The 23863-nt window shown below is 37.4% G+C and overlaps 1 protein-coding gene and 1 long non-coding RNA gene across 2 annotated transcripts in view; both read left to right on the plus strand.

The window, feature by feature from the left end:
• Positions 1-4797, plus strand: part of LOC140342207 (uncharacterized) — a 10896-nt gene extending 6099 nt beyond the window's left edge. Inside the window, exons 2-4 of the long non-coding RNA XR_011923015.1 lie at positions 1898-2115; positions 3203-3283; positions 4637-4797. This is a non-coding gene — a long non-coding RNA (uncharacterized lncRNA). The remainder of the gene's footprint in view (positions 1-1897; positions 2116-3202; positions 3284-4636) is intronic.
• Positions 1-20685, plus strand: part of LOC140342518 (uncharacterized) — a gene marked incomplete in the record, with an annotated part of 62180 nt that extends 41495 nt beyond the window's left edge. Inside the window, 11 exon segments of the mRNA XM_072428725.1 lie at positions 6618-6638; positions 8692-8940; positions 10251-10505; positions 10901-11143; positions 11800-12054; positions 12869-13150; positions 16274-16408; positions 16939-17004; positions 17170-17229; positions 18913-18935; positions 20043-20685. Coding sequence (XP_072284826.1) covers positions 6618-6638; positions 8692-8940; positions 10251-10505; positions 10901-11143; positions 11800-12054; positions 12869-13150; positions 16274-16408; positions 16939-17004; positions 17170-17229; positions 18913-18935; positions 20043-20090 — 1637 coding nt within the window.
• Positions 20686-23863: the final 3178 nt, after the last annotated feature.

A 23863-nucleotide genomic window follows, 5' to 3' on the forward strand; every position in this document is an offset into this window, starting at 1 on the left:
TTCCCAAAAGGGGGGCGGTCAATGATGGCATTGACCCAGATCTGTGTAGGGTGGCGTATACATCGTTTGATGTGGCGGTTTCTTTGGTTCATAGGGCGGGGAGGGTTTGTTAGCTAGTGAAGGTGGATATTAAGTCTGCTTTAGGTTGTTACTTCTGCATCCAGATTGTTTTCATTTGTTGGGTTGTGAATGGCAGGGTGCCTGAGACTTTCAGCACATTTGTGGAGTGGGTGGTTAAGCAAGTGTCTGGTTTGTCTTCCATTATCCATTATATCGATGATTTTTTGTGTGTTGGTCCGTCGAGTTTGTTAGTGTGTGCTAACTTGTTGGGGACGCTGGAATATGTGACGGAGCGTTTTGGAGTGCCTTTAGCGGGGTGGCCTAATGCAGCTTTGAGTTTTATAGGAATCATAATTGATTCACAGTGGATGGAATGCCAGCTGCCTGAGGAGGCATTGAAAGGGGAAGTTCGGAAAGCTTGTGGTTTACGCAAAATTCGGTTGCGGGATTTGCAATATCCTTTGGGAAAGCTGAATTTTGCTTGTCGTATCATTGCCCATGGGTAGGATTTTCTGTCGCCAGCTGGCGGCAGCCACGCCTGGGGTGTGGGTCCCTGGACATCATGTGCGGTTTACTAGGACCTTTTTGGCAACGTACAATGGTCGTTCTTTGTGGATGAGTGAGGCAGTGGATAATGGGTCGCTGGATTTGGTGATGGATGCAGCTGGGGCTTTTGGTTATGGGGCTTACTTTGGGGGACATTGGAGTGCAGAACCTTGGCCGGTAGAGTGGCATGAGAGGGGGCTTTGTACCAATTTGGTTCTATTTGAATTGTTTCCTATCATTGTGGCGCTGGCATTGTGGGGTGAGTTGTTGCAGGATCGCAAGGTGCGCTTTCATTGCGATAATATGGGGTTTTGGAGGTCATTAATATTATGACCTCTTCTCAACCTGTTATTTGCCTGCTGCGATTTTTGGTTCTGATGTGTTTGCGGTTGAATGTCTCTAAAAGCAATTCAGGTGCCAGGGTGCGAGAATGCAATTGCAGATTTACTTTCTCAATTCCAGTGGTCGCGTTTTTGGGAGTTGGCGCCCAACTGGCGCCCAGCAGTGGACTGGGTGGGTGGCACTAAGAGTTTTGTAGTTCAGCAACCATTGAAAGGGTACAGGAAGGGGACTGGGTGGCGCGATTTGCGGCGTCCGCTTTTAGTGTCTATGTTGAGGGATTTGGTGGGGCAGTTGGGCTGGATGTGTTCTGATTTGTTCGAGGTGATTTTGTTTTCAGCAGTGTTTGTTTGTGACTTCGCAGCATTGCACTTGGCAGAAGAGGTCAGTCAGGCTGGGAGGCTTGCTGTGGGGGGGCGTGCGTGTAGCGAGGGACAAGGTGGTAGTGTGGATTCACAGATCAAAGACAGATCAGGGAGGGAAGGGGGCAAGTTTCGAGTTGGGTGCCATTCCTGGCTCTGTGGTTTGTCCTGTGGAGGCGGGGGTAAGTACTTTCAGATCCGGCCTTCTGGGGATGGTCCATTTTTTCTTCACAGGGATAGTACCTTTGTGTCCCGTTTTCAGTTTGGGCCTGTTTCCTGAAAATTTGTGGTGGCTGCAGGAAGCAACGCAGGCTAGTTCTCGTCACACTCGTTCAGAATTGGGGCGGCCACGGAGGCAGCTAGGTGGGATTTGGGATCTCAAGTCATCAAGCGGATCTGACGTTGGGAGTCTAACAGATTAAGGTTATATATTCCCCTGCATTTGTTGTGATAGCCCAAGGGGGTGTGGTTTGTACGTAATGTATTTGTGTCTTTTGCTGGGAGGTGCATGTGGTTTGTTGTTGGCTGTTGGGGCGAGGTGTTCTTGGGGGACATGTTCTGGAATTGGTTGTTTCTGTTTTGCTTTACAGATGCGGCTCCCATATGGATCTTGTGCTATTCATATGTGCACTGGGGTGCAAGGCAGGCGGATGTCCGGACCCATGGGCGGCAGTTGGAACTACAGGTGGTGAGGCTCAGGTGCGGTGAATTGGGATCCCTGGGTTGCAGTGGAGTAGAGTCGTGCCAGAGGTTCACAGATTTGCCAGGCTGGACAGGCCTCCAGACGTCCTGCTTGTTCATGCTGAGGGTAATGATTTGGGGAAGATTTAGCTCTGTTATGGGTTCCATTCTGCTCTGCTAGAGGATTTTGCTAACTGAGATGCACAGTAAAACAGTCTTGTAGCATTTGTTTTCCATCTTGTTAAGTATAATATTTGACTTTCTTTTAGAACTGTTCTCAAAGACAGATATTACTCCAATACTCTATGGTAATACAACTGCTGGTAACAACATGACCCTGGTGTGTAACACAAACCTCAGTCCACTCAGAATGAAGACAGAACTGCAGTTTGCTTTCTACAGAGATAGACTAGAGATAGTAAATTTAGTTTATCTAATGAATATGAGGTCCGATCTGCTCAGCTGGAGAACTGTGGAAAATATTCCTGTGCAGTGAGAACTTCAAATAACAATGTCAGTAAAATGAATTGTGAAGACTTATATATCCAGGTAAAAGGTGAGTGTTTAAACAGAACATAGGGTTAACCTGAGGCTATGAGTCCCGGGTCAGATTTTAGCTCTTTTTTTCTTTCTATGCTCTGGTCGTATTGTGAAAATAATAGGAAAGCAGGTGTATAAATATCCCCATAGTGAAAGCTGATTGTCAAGAGATAGTTTAGAACACAACAGAGTGCTAGGTACGCCACATAAACACATTAGATGCTTATGGTCCAAGATGAACAGTCACACTCATCTCAGGCAAAAATCTAGTGTGTGTACATCACTCCTCTGACTGCTGTACATCAATTCATCAATTCACCCACCAAGAAAGAGTACTGTGGTTTTACTTTTTAGTATATATCAATGCTTGACAAACTGGTCTTTAATGGTATTTATTATCCTTAATATACCTTATGAATCTCTATGGGTCTTTTTAAAAGTAGGGACAGTAGGCAATGACCAGTAAAAATTATCCGCGTGTGACTTGTTTAGAAGTTTCTGATTGGATGTTGTGATAAATTGTATTTTCCTTTCCTTTTTTTTTTCTTTTCCTTCTACCCTTATTATATTCCCTTATAATATTGTGCTTTATAGGAACAAAATCTAAGTATTCCATACAACTCCAGTCATTGTTTTGATCATTGTCTTCATTCTCTTCCTCATCACCACCATAGTGATCGTTGTTATCAAATACAAATGCATCCCATCACAAACTCCTACTGACATGTGGCCAGCAACAAACCCTTCTGAAGCAGGTACGGTATCTGACTATTCATGACTAATATAATGTCTCAGGAATAATTTGAAGGTCAACAAACCTGTGCAATCCAAAAATAATCAGCTGTCTGAATGTCTTGTTTTATGCAGAGTGCAGCACGATCTCCAGCTACTATTGTGCTCTGTGACATGAAAACCACAGTAATATGTACATTTCCACAATGACTCTGATTGTTTGACTTCTCTGATGCTAATAAAATACATCCACTGTACATAAAGTACACAATAAACCCATAAATAACTCCATGTTGATGCTCCATATGGGAGCTCAGATTAGTGTGGACTGAAATATTGTTCCAAGATATTGGATATTGTGCTGGACAATAGAGTATACAGTATATATATGAAAGATTATATTTTCTATCCAAAATGAAAAATGCTTTCTGTTTTTAGCCGATAAGTTGGTTTTCATGCACTACATATCCACAAGCCCCCAATCAAGTGCGGTGCCCATGCCAAGGTTATAGCTATTAGCAAAGCTCCAGTGGGAACTCTTTAAAATGTCATAAGGCGTTACAAAGGCGCCTGCCTTGTCATCAGGTGGAAGTACACATATACTTTTGTTATATAAAGGATTGATCCTGGAAGTAAAATTCTGTATATACTGGAGCATGGATAAAAAGAAATTCTATTTTTCTATGTGAAGTCCGATTCTCATAAAAAAAAAAGTTTGTTTATATAATACAATTCAATTGAATTTGTTTTGTTTGTTTGTTTTATTAATGTTTTTTTTTCTATTTGTGTAAGATGCTTAATTTACATATAGGTATAGCCATTTACTTCGGATTTCCTAGGACACTGGCATCAGAAACCATTAGAAAAAGCTGTTTTCTTTGGCCTGTTTCTTTCTAAAGTATATCTAAGCCCCCAAAGTTTTTCTATGTTGAACTGAGCAGGGTAAACCCCTAACAGATTTTTGCTGATTTCTTGCCCCATGGAAACAACAAGCAGTGAGAGTACATTTCTACAAAGTAAGTGTTGTCATTAAAACAAGTGTTCCTATTCAAAGATTTTTCTTATTTCCCTGTTCGGGTGACAACTTAAAAAGTTGATATTTTCCTTATTGATGCACAGACAGTAATACAAATCTGTAAGGTTTTAATCCTTACCACTCAGGGGGCACGGGGCAGTGGTAACTGCACTGCAACTTCATCCCAGTCTGAACATGGCCTTAGGCAGCAAAGTAGTTAGGAATGGTCAAGTAAATATGATAAGTAAAAAAGATGCCTATAGTGCTGCTTACTGTCTGTGAATATGAAATACTAAAATGCAATTGTTTAAAAAAATGTATCCAATATGTTTCTAAGCACTATGTTCTTGTTTTCCTCCAGCATGTTATCTATTCTGAAATATAAAACAAAATGGAGACATGAAGATCGCCCAGTCCCGGTGCTGTTGTTCTGAATTGGGGGTTCTGAAGGAAATACTGAACTAAGGATATGTTTTGCGATCTACACATTTGGAAACAGAAGCTGCAGTAAATTGGAGCAGACCTAGCCCCTTACTGTCTTTCTTCACATACCTGAGTATGGAGTTCTGTCTGGGGTCTGGCACAGTATCTGGAGGAGGGAGATGGATAGTGTCTGGACTAAGGATTAATAAAATATGAGTTCTGGCACATTTTTCTTACAAAAAGCAGAGATAAGAGAACACATCAGTGGATACAGATACCAAAAAAACAATTCCTAAATAAATTGTGGCATTGATAAGGAGAGTAATAAGAAAACATAAGTTATAATGGCACAGGAGAAATGTCCTGTTTACAAAGTCGCCCCCAATATATTGTGTACCAGATCAGGGGCTTAACCTGGGTTAGAGCCCACATAAGAGGCCACATCAAAGTAGACAGAAAAATGGAGATAGAAAAAATAATGCAATGCTGCATATGGGGCTTTAGCATACATAGCTGATGATTAGGTGTGGAATATAAAAATTGCCTCTGTTGGTTTACCCCTAAACATGACAGTGACCAGACTTTCATATCTGAACCAGGATGTGAGGTAAGTCATAAGGAGACATATAACATGTTGCTGTATGACCCTGTGCACTCTCTGCCTCTCCATTGACCATGTATACAAACCAACACCCAGCCCTGCTAGTCTCCCTGCTATAGGTCCCACAACAGTTGTATGGAAAGGGTAGCAATTGTGTTCTACACAAAGCAATCCAAAGCCTATTTCACTTATTGCATCTCAATTTATTTTTGTCTTTTGGCTTTTCTTGCAATGCTTATCACTAACTGCCAAATCTTTGGTTGACCCACTTCCTTCCTCTTTTACTTTAGAGTTTGTGTAGATGATACTTTTAACACTTATTTGGGTGTATTGCCATTTACTGCTGGTTTCATGAAAAGTAACATTGCAGAGCAGGTAGAGAATGTGTAAGCTGCAGAGGTTGTGTGAAATTATCATCCTCACATGTAAGTAGAAAAACATTACCAATGGTATATGATGTGATGTGTCACTGATTGTATGTATATATATATATATATTCAGTGTCTACTAATGTTTAGTGTTTACAATATGCGTTTTGCACATAATGCTATTTAACAAATCATAATTATGTCTTTTTGTTTTCAATATTTTTTATTAATTTCATTTTTGTATACCAAAAAATACCAAAATACAAAATGTACAATACTGAAATAAACAGTGTCGGATATTACAGTGTAGATTCGTTCTAGTCAAGGAAGAAGAACATCTAAATATGTCTTTTTTAATAAAACATGTAATTGCTGTTACTCAATTCTGGTATATCTATATAAATAGCTATACATAAAAATGTATTTAAACATTTAGAATTGTTGAATCTATATCCCTTTAAAGTCCCATATATACATATATTGCTTGATGTATATATATATATATATATATATATATATATATATGTATATAAGATATAAATTTTATATAAAAGGTTATATTAGCCCTAGATAAGAATCCAAGGCTTTGGCATACAAACTGCAGTTTGTCTAATTCAATGTGCAATGAAAGCGTTTACAAAGTATGTTTTAGGCAAATTTGGAGTTTGTGTAACTGTCTATAAGAATTACTTCTTAACAGTATACAGTACAGTGTACATTTTAATATCAATAACCATTCTCTCTTTCTTTCAATACCCTGGTCGATTTCATTCTAGTTCTGTACATTGTTTCATACATTTGCAGTTTTTAGGTTATTACATTGACCTGTTCTTCTTTCTGTTTCTATCCATATTTACTGCAGTGACTGCTGACTGTTTGCTTTGCCGCTCAGCTTTACACACAATAACTTTCCAATCCAACTGTGTAACTAATGATTTGCTTTCTTGTAGATTTAATGATAAAGAATCAAGGTAAGTTCTTTTTTTTGGAAGTAAAAATTACAACCAGAATGACAATTTTTTTAAAATGATCCTCCCATGTAATATTTTAAATTATGTCTATGAACCACTATTGTAAATTTCATGGATGATATTGTGGCTGCTATATATTAAAAGGTTTTTGTACAGCGTCTCTTACTTCTATATATAGAAATTGGACCTGTACCTCCTTCAAACTTCTGGATTCATAGGAGGAACTCATTCTGTATATTTAGGATAGATAGCAGCATAGCTGACTTTTATATCAACTTTTACACTATTTGACTTTATTGCATTAGTGATAATTATCGTATATACCCGAGTATAAGCCGACCTGTTCACCACCCAAAATGTGCTGAAAAAGTCACCCTCCGCATATACTCCAATCAGGAGCATGGGTCCCTCCAGAAAAGCACCCTCTGCCAGCCGATTCCCGCTCCTGTACCCGCAAACTCCCGCTGACACAATAACAAAATGTACCTCTCACCGATCCGGCAGCCGCGTCCAGGTTTCTGTTCCCTGATGACAATGTCAATAGGCTGCTGCAGAAATACGCTGGCCGCAAAAGCCGTAAAGATGGGGGGTGGGGGGTAGGCAGGAGTTACAGCTGCTACACACCAAATTCAAAAGTACGAGCAGTAGTAAATAACATTACAGTGCAATCTGATTGTCATACAACATTGTATGACATCAGATTACTACTGTTTGACCCTACAGCTCTCCCTACAGCCCTGCCTGCACTAAACTGACACTAGCCCCCCTAGCGGTAATCCTGAGTCACGCTCGGGGTAGCCTAAAACATAAAAAAACCCACTTACCTTTTTCCGTTGTCATCCCCTGGCATCCTGCTGGTTCTCGCAGCTCCTCTGGACACGTCCTCTTTTTTCTGTCTTCAGCCTCCGAATGCCAAACGTTGGTGCATGCCTTGGTTTGTACGGAAGGAGCTGCGGGAAATTCAAATAATTTTGATATATATATATTTTATATATATAATATATATATTTATATAATATATTTTATAAAAAAACTATATTATAAATATATATTATACATGCTACTATACAGGTATATTACTATACTGCTAATGTTTAACAGTTGTTTTATTTTACTTTTTTAACAGATTTTTGCATTTTTTTTATTTAAAGTTTATTATTACATTTATTAAATATTGGACATATTTCGGTGAGCTTTGCCTAACAACTATATGCCTACAATGTAAAATAAATTTCCATGCAAAAAAATGTAACATTTTTTGCGTGGCAATACAGACAGAATTAGAATGCTAGGGGGGCTACAGTGGCTGAATGCAGTACTGCTTTGCACCGCTTTCAGACACTTTTTTTCTGACAGAATCATACAGCCAGGTAGGTAAAAGTGAATTTAGTGGTTAGGTACGGTAAGTAGTAGTTGTTTACTGTAATTTGGCTGTAATTGGTATATTATGCAATTTTATTGGTATTTATTTTGAATATTGAAACTTGCCAGTAGCTGCAGCATTTTCCACCCTGGGCTTATACTTGAGTCAATCCATTTTTCTTTTTTGCCAAGGTAAAAATAGTTACCTTGGCTTATACTCAGATTAGCTTATACTCAAGTATATACAGTAAACCAGTGACAGTCTTACTTTGCAATACTGTGCATACCAGTTAAAATATAGGACTTCTTGATGAATTCTGTGAGGCTTTGCCAGCACTGGAATATTTTCTTGTTTAGAAGATGTCAAGTTTGTAGTGTCCTTGTGTGAACTTCTCCAGTGTAGTGGGTCTTTCTTAAAGCTTATATACTGATGCTGGTAAATCCTCTATGTTGTCAGTAATAGACACAGGCTGTAACCAAAGCATGAAGTGTAAGAATCTCCAAACAGTCACATCTACCCCCTGCAAAGGCCTGAAATGTATCAACACTTTTCAGGAGTGTCTCATGGACAAAGTAATAGCATATAAAACAAGCACAGCTAAATTCACAGATCTGAACATTTATCTCCACAAATCTCTCAATTTCACAAACCAGTTCTTTTTTCTAGTTCACTAATTTCACTGTCTTGTAGGATCTGCGGAGAGGCCAGTGGTGACTTTCTCACCAGACTACAACAAGATCTTCATCGGAGAGAAAATGACAATGACTTGTAATGTGGAGTCTGCTGCTCTGCGGTATTCTTGGTACTGTGATAATATTCTAGTATACACAGGACAGAAATACACAATTCTATCAGCTGAGATAAGACACAATGGAGATTATCACTGCCAGACCAATGCTGGGGATAGAAGTGAGACCGTGACTCTTAATGTCACTGATGGTGAGTTGAATAAAACAAAAATATTCTATACCATCTATATCTGTTAATAGAGTGCTGATAGACAACCAGTATATGAGTTTTTTAAGTTATATACAAAAAGTTGTATATTTTAGCAGTATGGTGGCAGAATCGTTAGTACTGCTGTCTCCTGGGTATGAGTTCCTGAGTTCCTGAGTATGTTTGTCTTTATCTTCTCAAAGTTTGTATTTTTTTATCTGAAATAAAAACTCTGGCACTGGTCCACACATAATCATTTTTTATAAGGTCCCTATGTCAGATAAATGAAATAACAATCGGAAGATATAAATGATGAACCCTGAACCCTGCACTCCAGCTCATGCAGCATACTCCCCATAACACATGATTCCAGTGATTTATACAATCTATCACAGTTTACTTTTGTAAGAAAAGCACACCAAGTGAAGGACAGTTCAAAAATGATTAAGATAATCTACTGTCAAATATCAAAGCTGTGGAAGTTCCAGATCAAATCATCTCATAATTATCAATTTTCTGACTTGCAACTTTGTTATTTTAGTGATCCGGATGTAAATAGGAAATCATAAATCTATCAAACAAACCATTGTGTAGTAACTAACTTTGAGGAAGTGTTCCTCACAAATCCAAACTTGGCCCAGTCTTAGTTGATGAAGTTGTGGGAATTGCTCCATCTGTCCAGGGACATAAAATATAGAACTACAATATACGCACTAATATCCATATCGGAGTTAAGATGGTTTGTGTCTTTCCAATAATCCCCACTGAAAGTTTCTTCTAACTGTCCCAGTTTGACATATCTGTTATGAATATGATTGTTTTCATCAATTAAATTTATTGTATAAACATATAATTGAATGTTTTTGGACTGTGTTCCTGGTTTGATAAACTTTTACTTATTGGTGGCCTACAAGGACACAGATTTACAATTCCTAGTCTCCATCTCCTTTGATCAATGTGATGTCCAACCAGAAGATTCCTGCAATGTGGATAGTGCACTGTACCACCGTAGCAATAGAATGTCAATGGGAAATATCAACATTACATATTTGTTCCCAGCTGCTACAGGGCAAAGAGTGTAACCACCTATTTCTGCCTTCGCAAAATATTTATTTCTCTCACTTCCGGTCCTTTTATTAAATGCTATTGTTGTTACTGTGCTTATAGGAAATGCTGCAGGGAGGAAGCTAAAGTTGTAAAGGTCATGAATCTCAAACCTTGTGCTTTTCTGCTGTACACAATCATATGTTTATATAAATCCCCTGATGATATTTTTGTTGCACCATGCATATAGATCTCATGATATATTTTAGGTCCGGTCATCCTTCAGGCTCCGCTCTATGTATATGAAGGTGATGATGTGTCTCTCCGATGTCACAGCCCACAGGGACGTTCTGCAAGACAGACAATATTCTACAGGAACAATCAGATAATCCAGACATCGGCCACTGACCCTGATCTACTGCCTATAAAATATACAGACCTGACAGACACCTACAGATGTACAAAACATGTCCTGACTACTATCACAGATACTCACAGTGCTAGGACCACTATTTCTTACACAGGTAACTATTGCACTAAAAATATGTCATTCTTGAAAAGTTTATTACCAATAAATTAAAATGATTTGCAGATAGGAAAAATTATTTTTATTAATGGATCAGCAACAAAACAGTCATCATTTTAAATGGTATACAGTGGTCAGGTCTAACAAACAACACTCATGAATATCATAGATCTGCCTGGATCTACCCCAAGAGATGGAGACATGGCACTATGTGACATTTAATTAGTGATCATTATGTAGACAGGATTCCTATGTACATAGGAACTAAGACAGAATAAACAACGCCAATTAAAAAAAACTTTTCAGCCAAGAATGTATGATTCATATGATATCATTAAGTTCAGTCAAGTCATTTATTCTCATTATTATCCTTTTTATATTTACATATTGTAGCAGATGCAGAGACCATTTCAGTGAAATTTGTACCAGATTGGAACAAGTTACTTACAGGAGAGAATATAACAATGACATGTTATGGAAAAGGTGGTGTGAACTATCACTGGTATAAGGATGGCAATAAGGTGGCAGACAGACAGATTTATACAATCACATCTGCCCAGGTTGGACACAGAGGGACTTACCAGTGTCGTACAAGTAATGGCGTTAGTGCTGAATTCACACTGGAGGTCAGTGATGGTGAGTAGATCACTTGAATTCTCTTTATTTTAAGACAAAGTTTAATCTGCTAATATTATGCCTTCTTTGGTAGAAGTTCCTAAACTTTTATCTTCTGCATCTACAAAATGGATGCCTAAATTTCAGAGGAACAAGGTAATCTCATAATGTGGCAACTCCAACATGGTGGCATCCATACAGGGAGTCAAATTTGTGATTCACTTAAGTGGTTAAATACATAGCACTAGGCCTCCCCCAAAATGGCAGTGCCAGAGAGAGGGATGCTGCACCCCAACAGTAAGTTTCCCATTAAGTGGCAAATGATAGGTAGAGGGCCTGGTCCAAATGTTATCTGATTTATCAAAGCTCTCCAAGTCTGGAGAAGATAGACTGTCAAGGGAGAACCTGGGTGATCCAGCAAACTTGGAATGGACCTGGTCCAGTATTAAAAATACTTGCCAACTAATGGCACATGATTTTTAAGAAATCAATTCCAAGTTTCCTGGATCACCCAGGTTCTCTCAAGATAGTCTATCCTCTCCAGTTTTGGAGCTTTAATGACTCAGGCGTATTGTGTACAGATAGCTCCTGCATTTAGCACATACTGCACATACTCTGCTTTGTTACTGGATAAGTGTGCTTGTGTTGATGATTTGGTAATATATTTGTTGTTGCAGGTCCAGTCATCTTGCAGGCTCCGGTCTTTTTGTATAGGGGTAGTGACCTTGTGCTGAGATGTCACAGCCGTCCTGGGTATTCTGTAATCAGCACAGCATTCTTTAAAGATGATGTCCTGCAACCTTCCCTTTCAAATTCTGATTTAATAACTATTTCATTAAATGTTATCCAAGCTGGAAGATACAGATGTGAAAAAAAATTGTCCCAGGATGAATATGTAACTTACACAGATGACATGACCCTACACATCAAAGGTAATCACTCAATAATGTGAGTACCCTGGGCTTGTCTGTAACAATAAATATATTCTTGCCACACTGGTGCAAAAACCTCCATCATGTGATTCAATGTATTGTCAGTGTGAGTTTAGCTTCAACCCAACAAAAACTTCTATGGATGTAATGGTGTAGAATGGAGAAAAAGGAAAGACATGCTTGGTTCTATGATTTAGTATTGTTCCCTTTAGCAGACATTAATTTTCCTAATACAATTTTATCAGTGAACCTGGGTTACCCAGCAAACCTGGAATAGATCCGGTCCAGGATTGAAAATATTTGAGACCAAACAGCAAATGAGATTTAAGAAATTCATTCCAGGTTTGCTGTATCACCAAGCTTCACTGATAAAAGTGTATCCTCTATAGCTTGGATGGCTTTAATAAATCAGGCCCAATGACTGTACACTGCCCAGACCTTAAATCACCAAAGCAACACAAACCATTACATTTCCATTACCCTACTCCATATTCTAGTCAGTATGGGGTTCTTCTTTTAAAATGCTGTCTTCAGTTTGCACCTTATATGTTATTGTTACTCCTAATACCTAGTATTTATATATATCAACATATAACCCAAAACTCTACAAAGTCCATTGTCATATCTTTGTTATTGTGGACAAACAACTGTTTGATTTGTCATTTCATAGTACATTTTCCTGGAACAGAGAAGCTTGATGTGCAGATATATTTTCCATTATTATTTACCTCTTGCAGCTATCACTGGTTGTATTTATTCAGTAGAATTATGATTTCTATTTTTATGACTGTGATGTTTGTTTGCTTTTTTCTAGAACTTTTCTCTGATCCAGACATTATAGTAACACCAGATGAAGTGACAGAACACAATCACATGAACCTGACATGTAACACAACTCTCAGCCCACTCAGAAACAGGACAAACCTGCAGTTTGCATTCTACAGAAATGGGCAGAATGTTCAGGGATTCAATTTATCACATCAATATGAAGTACAATCCACACATCTAAAGGACTCTGGGAATTATTCCTGTGAAGTGAAAACTCAAACCAATGCAGTAAATAGGACCAGTCAAAGCATGTTGGTCCAGATAAAAGGTAAGCATGTAATAGTGTGAATATTGGAATCATAATGTAAGGCAAAGTAAAGCAAAATATCAGATTAATAAATAGTTGAACCAATTCTTTATTTGTTATGTTCATTTCTCCGCTATAGCGGCAGCCGTAGTTGTAACATAGGGTACACCTAAAGCATTTCCACTTTTGATTCATCCTTATGAGGTTTGGGGACTGCACTACACTGCTTTTTTTGGCAAGACCAAGAAGGATTTTCTGTAATTGCTGAAAATGTTCCAATCTTAAAAAAAGAACTAATGCAGGCTTCATATCTAAAGGCTTGAAATCTGCAATATATTATATTTTTATTCCTTGTTCATGCAGTTACCAGAACTAACTAGAATATATCCAATATCTTCAGTGCCCCTACAAGCACATGGGTATTAACACTTGCTCTTCAATAACTCAATACAATAGACTTGTATGACCATGCTAAAGTGTAACTGTGGGAGGAAGAGAAGAAGAGGAGGAAGGTAAAGCTAGGCTTTTGAAGGGCAACCTGAGATAAATTTAAAAACACAAAATTTTATTGCTCCAACAACATAATTTAAAAGATTAAGAGCTGTGTCTCTATAAATGGATCCTAGGCTAACATATAACCACTAGTTTCACAAAACAATAGCCATATAATTTAGTATCATACTAGGTTAGTGATGGCGTTAAGGTGTCTCACCCGACGCTTTTCGCCCAAACTGGGCTTCCTCGGTGGTAAGGGGAGACTTAGTATTATTGGTGGGGGTTTTCACGGCATTAAGAGCCTTGTAATACCGAATTGCTGCTTGATGTGATGTGATAGTGGGACCGATCAATTGGACGTATCAATTTGTACGTACTGCTGGTGTTTCCAAATTTCTGAGTGCAGTGAAAGGTGAGCTAGAAGCTTGAAATTTGTATTCCAGGACTTTCATATGCACAATGAATATGACATCTCTGTCTGTCTTAGTAGAAGTAAATGACAGTGATCCAGCAGGGGAAGATAAAGTGTTGTCGTCTCATATGTAGTATTTTCGTTGTGGTATGTTGGTGAGCTGCAGGCAGGCGTCCAAAAGGGGGTCCATGCTAAAGTGTATGTATGCTTGGCAATATGGCTTAGAAGCATAGGACAAGGGAAGAGCATCAATGTCATGGGCATGGATGATGATATCTGAATAACATTATCAACTATACCTTTGCCTTTGTTAAACTCCTCCCTCCATTTTGGTGAATACCTGTAGCACCTACATAGAGCAAATACGACTTCGTCCTGATACCCTTAGTTTAATGCTGAGATGATGTTGCTAATTAGGTTACAAGGAAGGCTTAAAAAGTCTCTTGCTATGAAACTACAGCCTGCTTCCTTAGAGATGACATTGCAAAGCCACTTCCCTATAATAAAAAGGAAGCCTGAAGTTTGGTGAGTAAAAATAATATTCCTCAGCCAAGGATTAATAAAAATAATGTAATCATTTATCTGCCTGTAGAGCTCAATTTGCCCGTTCTCCAGATATTGTACATAGACAACTCAGCTGTTGAAGTCTTAAAACAAATTCCAGGTTGGGTTTTCTAGTATTTAACACTGTATCAGGGTGATACCCTTTTAGAACTAACATTAAAATGTTGTGAAAGTAAGTAAGCCACTAAACATGCAAGATGCTAGAAACCCGCAGACCTCCTCCTAAACCCTCGGAGACCTCAACCTGTACATAAATACCTCACCGCGAAAAAAGGGTGGGCTGGTGGGAACATTTTACTTCCTTTTTTCCTGTAACCCCGTGTATTTACATCTAAAAGCACAATGAAGGTCCCATACCTGCATGTAATGTAGTGCAAGTTAGCAAATTACACTGATGCAGTAATGAAAATGTTACAGGACAAAATGTCATTTTTAACCCAATTTCTGCCTAAAATATAGTTTTTTCTACGAGGCACTATGCTGAGGATATTTAAATAAATTCCTCCTATTGAGAGCTGATACTTTGTTCAGCTGCTGGCTTTCAATCCTGGCTTTCCATAAGGAGAGAGCATGTATATTGGTTTGGGTGGGTGCTCATGTTCATGTGTGCACCTGTAAGAAAACATGTACTTGTATGTGTGCCAATAAGAAAAGATTTGAGGAGATCGGTACCAATACTCATATGTGTGCATTCATAGGCACAATTGTGCACAAATTCTTCGGATGATGCAAGGTGACCCATTTAAACTCATTTCTGCTGCCTCGCTGACTGGTCTTCAGCCTTGTATGCACCTGACCTGTGCTCCTGGATTACTTGTGGTGACTCAGATTGTACCCTGACCCTGCTCTTTGTATCATTCTCTTGTTACATTGTATGGACTCTGTTGCTGAGCTTGGCTTGTTCCTGGATTTGCTTTGCCTACTTTGTACTGCACTTGCCAGCATGTTTCCATCTCTTACCTGTTCTGATCTGTACCTCATTTACCAGTATTTATGCCTTCCTAGTGCTCAGTGCCCATCAACGTCAGGGCCACCAGGGCAAGATTGGCAAAAGGCGCTACCTTTATCACACTTTGACTGCTAAGGTCCCATTATCAGCAACCATATAGTGTTCTATTAGTTAAGTCAGCTATGACATATTGATCACATTCAAGTTGGAAGCTTCTTTGACAAAATAAACCATTGCAACCTGAAGATGTCAGTGTGTATATATTAAATCCTGTAATTGTCAAATAGATTACATTATTAAAAAAAAAAACTATTGGAAAATAATGAATTACAAACAGAAACTTTTTTTTAACAATTGTCAGTCTGAGATCAATAAATATTACCATGGGGAATTTATTAAACAGTGTGCTAAATAAAAGCCTTTAGCTATAAGATCTATAATATCTAAAAGATAAAAACAACGGCATGAAATGTATAGCGTCGAGATAACTGACAAATACTGTCACTGCTAAATTTGAGCCTTTGGTGTCTGCTCAAAAAAAGGTTTAACAATTAAATGCATAATAGGTTGCAAGGCAATGTTGTTTATTTGCTTTTAGTGGAGCATTTAAAAATATTTCAGATTGGTTGCTATTAATATATTGTATGTTGCAGATGTTGTTTGTCCTTTATGATCTTTGTTTAGCTAAATTTTTGTTCTATGACCGCTGTTTTTGTCTCCCCAGCACATAAAAAGTATGAAAGCAACAGTACTACTACCATAGTTGCTATTTTGGTCATTGCTATTCTAATCATCATCCTTATAATAATCCTCGTTGTTTTCAAGAACAGATTTACTTCCACTAATACAAGGCAAACAGGTACCTGATGATTCCATCCTTCTTTAAAAAAATGTTAGATATCTTAACTGGGATGCAGTGATCTATTAGTCAGGAATAGGAGGGGAATAGGGAATAACAGGTATCCTATTGCTTTGCATGAATTCTTCCCTTTCTGGTTTCTGGTATTGACCACACAAAGTAGCTGTCCTTTCACCGTCATCATCTCACACAATGCAGGACCAGTGGTCACCATCGATTGTGCATTATTTATGATGATTTCAAGGGCCTGCTCACATTTCAGGGCATGAGTAGGGAAGATTGCAGACTGCTGCAGGCAGTAGAAGTATTCTTAAATAAATTGTGCAGAAGTATTTCTTCCTACATAATAAAAACACATGCATGGGTAAAAAGGGTAGGGGATTGATTAATTTTTGTCTGCTAAAGGGCTTTATTCCTCTTCTGCAGCAGTTACACATGACAGTGACTTGGGGTTTCCCACAATGCTACTTCCTTTTTTATTATGACTCATCTAAATATCATGGTGTGAATGTATTTTTTTTTTCTTTAAGCATCACTCAGAGATCACTACAGGGAAAGGGACGTGTATTACACAGAAATACAATTTGCACAGAAAGGTAGGTTGCACAAGAACTGCATTGTATGCCTGGCAAAATCCATGGTGCAATATCAAAATTTCACTGAGGGTCATGTCAAAATGTAATTTCTTTATTTTATACTATTAAATTGGTGTTCTAAGTATTGCTTTTTCTAGCTATTAATAAACTTTTCTAACTTCTCAGCTATACCCACAAATTGCACTGCTGATGAAGACTATGTCAATGTTGCAAGCAGCAAAACAGGTAAATCATTAAAAGTTCAACCTGATAGATTTTCTGCAGAGGTTCAACCTGAACTTGAGCTTTCCCTCATTCTTTAATACTTTCATTGGTAAAAATAGGGACTTTCATTGGTTTCATAAGAAAAAATAAGGAACCAAGGAAGGTAAAATACCGAAAAATGAACTTAAAATGAGCTGTCTATTCATTTTTGTAGCATGTCCAGCTTACTGGAAAACCCTCCTGTGCATTTGACCCGACTTGGGATTTTGCCTTACCCCTGAACTAGGTTGTCCTCCTTTCCATCATCCTACCATAAAATGGTAAGAACCTAGAAGCCAGTTAAAATGGTGCTATGGTGCACTAACATGGCAGCAACCAGGAATCAGCTTGGTGAGAAATGCCCTAATGGCCCTAACTTTTCTGGTTTATTGGATAGAGATTCAGGCTGCAAGTTGGAGAATTATTTTGAGACTTTATCATGATTATCAGATTTACTGTAAAGAAAAAAAGTTTACCAAAGTTGGTAAAAAATAGTAATAATATCAATATAATGTAGTATTAAACTCCAAAGCACTTGTACTAAAAATAAAAAAAAACAATATTCACTATAATGAAAACAGAAAATTGACAATGATTTTCTATAAGGTTTTACTTTCTATTAATATGGTGCCTTTAAAACCAGTAAGTAATCATTTTGTAGTTGTTTTCCCCTATTTTGTTTTAAAAATAACCTGTGCCTAGATCATGCACACTAAAAAATTTACATTTTACAAAGCAGAAAAAGAACTTTAACCTTCTGAGCGGTTAAAAAAAAACACCTGATAGTGGTAACCCCGGACCACATTCAGGGTAGCAAAAAAAAAAAGACTTACCTGGTCCCACTGGCATCCTCCAATGTCCGGCCAATCTGATCCCATCCTCTGGCCGCGTCCTCTTCCTTCGATCTGTCCCCCGACGATTGTGCTGGCCTTCCCCGGCAGTTCCCGATGATGTGCGAGGGAGCGTGGAGGGAATTTCTAATTTTTTTGTATTGGATTGAATACAAAATTACTCTATTAAATCCAATACAAAATATTCATATATATTCATATATATATTTATAAATATGTATATATATGCTACTGTACAGTTATATTACAGGTTTCAGTATTTTTTAATTATCTATGCACCCTTGTTTTAACAGATTTTTTTTGTTTTTTATTTAAAGTTTATTATTAAATTTATTTTGGTGAATTACAGGCCTACAATGTAAAATACATTTTATTTAAAGACAATGTACCGCTTTTAGACATATAAATCGAGACAGAAATGAACCACCCAGGAGGTTAAAACATCCCTCGTTGATTCTTTGTAGTTTTAAATGTCATGGAGAAATTAATTTTTAAATTTTGTAAAGCTGGCAGTTTGCTTTTCTGAGAGCAGATCTTTGATCTCCATGCACAGTTTTGCTGGGGTCCCATTGCTTTCCAGTACAACTATTTATCTTGAATTAAGTAATTTTTAACTAGGACTGCTTTAAGAAACAAACTACTACAAACCTATACATATGTATATATAATACCTATGTGATACTGGTGTTATAAATCAGAATTGTATTAGTCATTCCTATACAGATGTATACGGTATATTCAGTAAAAAAGAATGTTGATGTATCTTGTGCATATATAATTGCTTATTTTTTTATATACTTCTTGATGCTTGCAGCTTCCTCATCTGAAGTCAGAACAGTAAGTAACTTTTCATTTTATGCAAAGATTTACAAGTTTTTAAAAAGAATTTGTTTTTCCAAGAGAATTGAATCTTGTGTTATATAAGTAGGACCTAATATAATATAAGCATGTTGATGAAAACATTGTTCTACATTTAAAGCTTTTAAAAGTAAGGCCTTTCATACATGTGGTGGAAAACTGCACAGTTGACCACTCCTGGACACGGCTGATTTGCACCCAATAGTGGAAAACCGCCCCACAAGTAACACATTTGTATGAGGTTGTAGCTGTAGTGTGGCCCTTCCAAAAGCAACCATGCAGCCAAAAGTGACCGGATACCCCAGCAGTCACAGCTGCATGCATAATGTGATTCACATCCACACTTTTGAATAGGACCATGTTTGAGCCTGCAGCAGAATGATGCATTTCACCATAGGTAGAAGCTTAGACAATAAAAATCAATACGAAATTACCTATAAAAAAATTAAAAAAGGTAGGGAACACTTTCGAGCTGTCATGCGGGGAGATGTATTTTGGATTTTATTTGACACTTTTTGATGTCTGCATCTGCTTGTCTTTCTCTAGACAAAAGTATGAGTAAATTGTAAGCATTTTAGCTGAAATACACCACATGGGGAATTAAAATGAACTTTCATGAAAATTCCACATTAGCCAGGCTACCTAATTTATGATGTGAAAGTAATTCTATGGAAAGAGCTTTGCCATACCTAATGTTACGTATAAAGTAACCCAATGATGCCAATATTGTCAATTTTTCTCATTGGGTGGTTTTGTATGTTTGAAAAGCCCTAATATTTTAGTTGTTTTTTGGAAATTCAATACCTTGTAGGTTTTGACAAATCTATGATATGTGTCCAGATTATATATCTGAAAGGGCTCTGGTTTTTGGGAGTTAATTGCAGGAAACGAAGGGAGGGGTTATAGGGGAAGCTGTGTAAGGATCAGAAGATACCTAATCCCTAATATACATAATGTGAACACGAACGGTAAGTTAAAGCCTAAAGAAAGTGAGCATATATACTGATATTGCATTCACATTAGAGATCAGTGACTAAATGAAAGATTCTCCAGTTTGTATCTATAAACAAACTTTCCTTTTTCCAGCAGGTTGTCTACTCTGAGATAAAACCCCAGTCAGAGATGGGAAGGTGATCCAATGTGGCAACATTTTCTATGGTTAGAAGGCCCACAAAGATGTTTTGAATTGAGCCTACCATATACAGAGACTCTTGGGTGTTTTATATGCTGAGATTCAACCCTAAAGCGCAAAGATGTCCTATGTACTAGTTAAAGATGTTGTGCATTTGTGATCGTTCATATGGAAGATGTTTTTTTTTTATTCAGCTTATTTGTCAAAGTAAAACTATGGTATGAGCTCCACAAGGATGTTACTCTCTCAACATAAGAAGTAACATAGTCTTTGCATGCCCATTGGCATAGGAACAGGGGGCCATGGAGGTCGTAATTGTGACTGGGCTCCTTCTTCATGGCACTGAAGTGATTAGTCTGAGCATTCCATCACTGGGGGAGAAGATTCCCAGACTACTAGAACAGTTTCTGCTGCTCTCGCTTTCCCCACTGAAGACATTTCACAGCTCATTTTAGGAACACCAAAAAAACCTAATGTCTGCAATGTCTTAGTATCTTTGGTAGTGGTGGAAAACAGTAAGAAAAAAAGGTTAAACATGTTAAGGTAATGAAAAACAAAACAAAATACTGCAAATAAATCATGCATGTCATAATGGTCTATGCTGGTCCATTTTTCTGTTTGCATGGCTATGGACTCCCAGTTGTTTCTGGAACTTCCAAAGTAACTTCCCTCAGTTGTCTTGTGATTTGATTTAGGAAGGAGCTTCCAGAGAGGCAGATATGGATATGAAAAATGGTATACTTACAGATAACATGGGTCTGTGGAATGAAAATAATTCTCATGCTGAGCCTCAATGTGGCTCCTTGATATTTGCTTCTACTATAGCTGAGTTAGGTTTAGTCATGTTAAAGAGCCACCTGGTGTTTATCAATTTTGCTTGAGCAAACTGATTTATTTGTATTCCTAACAGAACTCAAGGCATTAAGGAACTAACAATATCTAACTGGCCAAAAACAGCTTCGGCCTCCCCCCCAAAAAAACATTTAATACTGCTCATTACTACATTGTCAGATTGTAATCGAATACTTTCCATCATTTTCATCTCTTCTGGTGAACTTGTAAAATAATTTAGAAAATATTAATTTTCATTTGCATGAGATGGAGTTGAATCTTCTAAAAGCTTTCAAGGACCCTAGTTGTGTGATTTCTTCAACCACTGCAACTGTAACAAGGTGGCCTCTGCCATTAATAAATGCACAAACAAAAAAGGTGGAGAAATGTCAGTCATATAAAACATTGGTGGAACATTGGCCTCTGGAGTTCCCTGACAGATTAAAACAAACGTTCCGCTAATTATTATAATAGTATAATTATATAGCATATTATCCAGCACTTTATTGAGCGGAAAAGACTTTGTGGTCCTTTTCTGCCTACACACTACCACCCTGTTCTTTAAGAACGGGTCGCAAGCAGTTTGTGCATAACACAGCACAACGTAGTAAATAACATTATCCCTTTCTATAATAACTATACCTCTATGTCTGAAAGTCCTGAAAATGTGCCCACATATGCTACTGAGGCTCCATCATTGAAATCCTTGTGAAAGGGGTTATCCAGGGACAGTACACCTGAGAGGAAAGGGCTGGATGATGTTGGATGTCCATTAGCCAGGAACTAAATCAGACTCTACAGACTTGCTGCATCTTCTAACGCACCCTGTAAGAAGCTGGCTGCATTTCATGAAATCAGAGTTAGCAATTTCAGTCCAGAAGAAAAGCCTGTACAACTGTGCAAGACTGAAGGTAAGGCTAGCTGAATGTATGATTTTTAGATTTACCCTTAAACTGGTCTCTTTTTCTGTGAAAAAAAGCAACATTCTTTTGTTTAGTTTATGGATTGGAAGATAATTCTGATGATTACTTCCCTTAAAAACTTTACACCAAGTACAAATAAAAACAGATTTTGCTTGGCAAGTAAGAAAATTCTTCATTGGATGTAAAAATTGATTTTTCACTGATAAATATTAGTCCTGTGGGTACAGCTGCCAAATTACTCTTCAGTAAAGGCAGTCCTTCCTAACATTTTCAACTGAACAACAGGCAAGGTATACAAAAAGAACAAAATAAAGGGCTTTTCATGGCAACAATGTAATAATAAGATTTTATTGAAAAATAATAATACTAAACAAAGTTCAACTACTTGTGGCAAAGAAACGTGCAGATGACCATATCACATATTTTACATATGGTCAAAACACATCATGGTATAAGTACTCGTACTACCCGAGACGTTTCGCCATATAGGCTTCTTCAGGGGATATCACAGAAACTCATATTGATAGTGACTTGAACCTGTAGGGTCTTATGCTAATTTCAAGGTTGAAAATAGGTGTGTGGCAAAGATGTTAGTAGGTAATAAACAAAAACGTAGTTGAAGTATTGCAGTAATGTTTTCAAACTCGATCAAAAAAGTGCCTGATCTCAGAAAAAGTTGGTGTTGCATGGTTTGTAATCCTAATAAATATGTTCCATCAGATGGAGAAATAAAACAAACTCTGAGATGTTAACAATGTTCCATAGGATTTATTCTGGTGAAAGCAGGTTTCATAGATGAAAAGTGCTTGAAGGAAGACCAAAGTTAGTGTAGCACTTTTCATCTATGAGTCTCTGTGATGTCCCCTGAAGATTCCTATACCACAAAATGCGTCAGGAATTATGAGTATTTATACCATTGATGTGATTTGACCATATATAAAATATGTAATATGGTCATCTGCACTTTTATGTATTTCTTTGCCACAAGTAGTTGAACTCTGTTTAGTATTGACATTTTTCAATAAAAAAAAAATTACTATTACATTATTGCCATAAAAAGCCATACATTTTGTTCTTTTTATCTACAACAGGCAAGAACCATGGACTAACTACACAGAGAAAAAATTTTCTTAGATATAACAACTGCCTAAAACATTTTGAGGGACGGGTATTGAAACCCTCAAGTGAGATTGGTATGAAAGAATTAGCCATTGCTTTAGTTGCCTTGTTACATCCTTGATTACTAAGCAAATCACTGGCCATCAATATGCAACCTATAGATGGAGAACCCTGCGTAGACAATTTCTCAGGATCAATGACTCCCTAAGGAGTGAGGTTGGTAGATCAGCATAATGGCCAGAGATCCGACAACCTATATATTAACAATGCCAATACCTCGTATTGTTTTTATTAGACCTTAAATTGTTTCTATGTTTCTTCATAGAAAGATAATTGTTCTCTTCATTTTCCACTTCATATATAACAAGGTCATAAAAATACATAGTTCACAAACCTAGAACATGTAGTACATTGTCTTGCCTGGTTATGTTATACAGGAAACACAGAAGTAAGAATATTATTGCAAGTTAACATAACATGTTTTGTTAGTTACACCTATTTCTGTTCTGAGTCACAGAAATGGGGTATTTTACTAGACAAATTGTTGCTAGCATGAACAGTAGATAGCAAAGAAAAATGAGAAAAGGTAATAATATAATAAGACCGTATTTTCTGTATACAAGTCCCCGACGCGTTTCGCCAAGATTAGGCTTCTTCAGGGGAATGTGACTTATTACAATTTGTGATCTGTGTACAAAGAAGGAATATTTATCAATGACAGTTGGAAATCACAGATAACTCTATAATAAAAATTGTTATGTGCAATGATGGTTATATTGCAAATTGATGTTTAAATTATTAGGATATAGTAAGAAGAGATACAACTATGTCTGGTATGGGGTCCTACTTAATTCACATATGTATAGGAAAGTTATAAGATAGTATAAAAAAAAAATAAAAAA

This window comes from Pyxicephalus adspersus, chromosome 12 (genome assembly GCF_032062135.1).
Source record: "Pyxicephalus adspersus chromosome 12, UCB_Pads_2.0, whole genome shotgun sequence".
Classification (NCBI taxonomy): domain Eukaryota; kingdom Metazoa; phylum Chordata; class Amphibia; order Anura; family Pyxicephalidae; genus Pyxicephalus; species Pyxicephalus adspersus.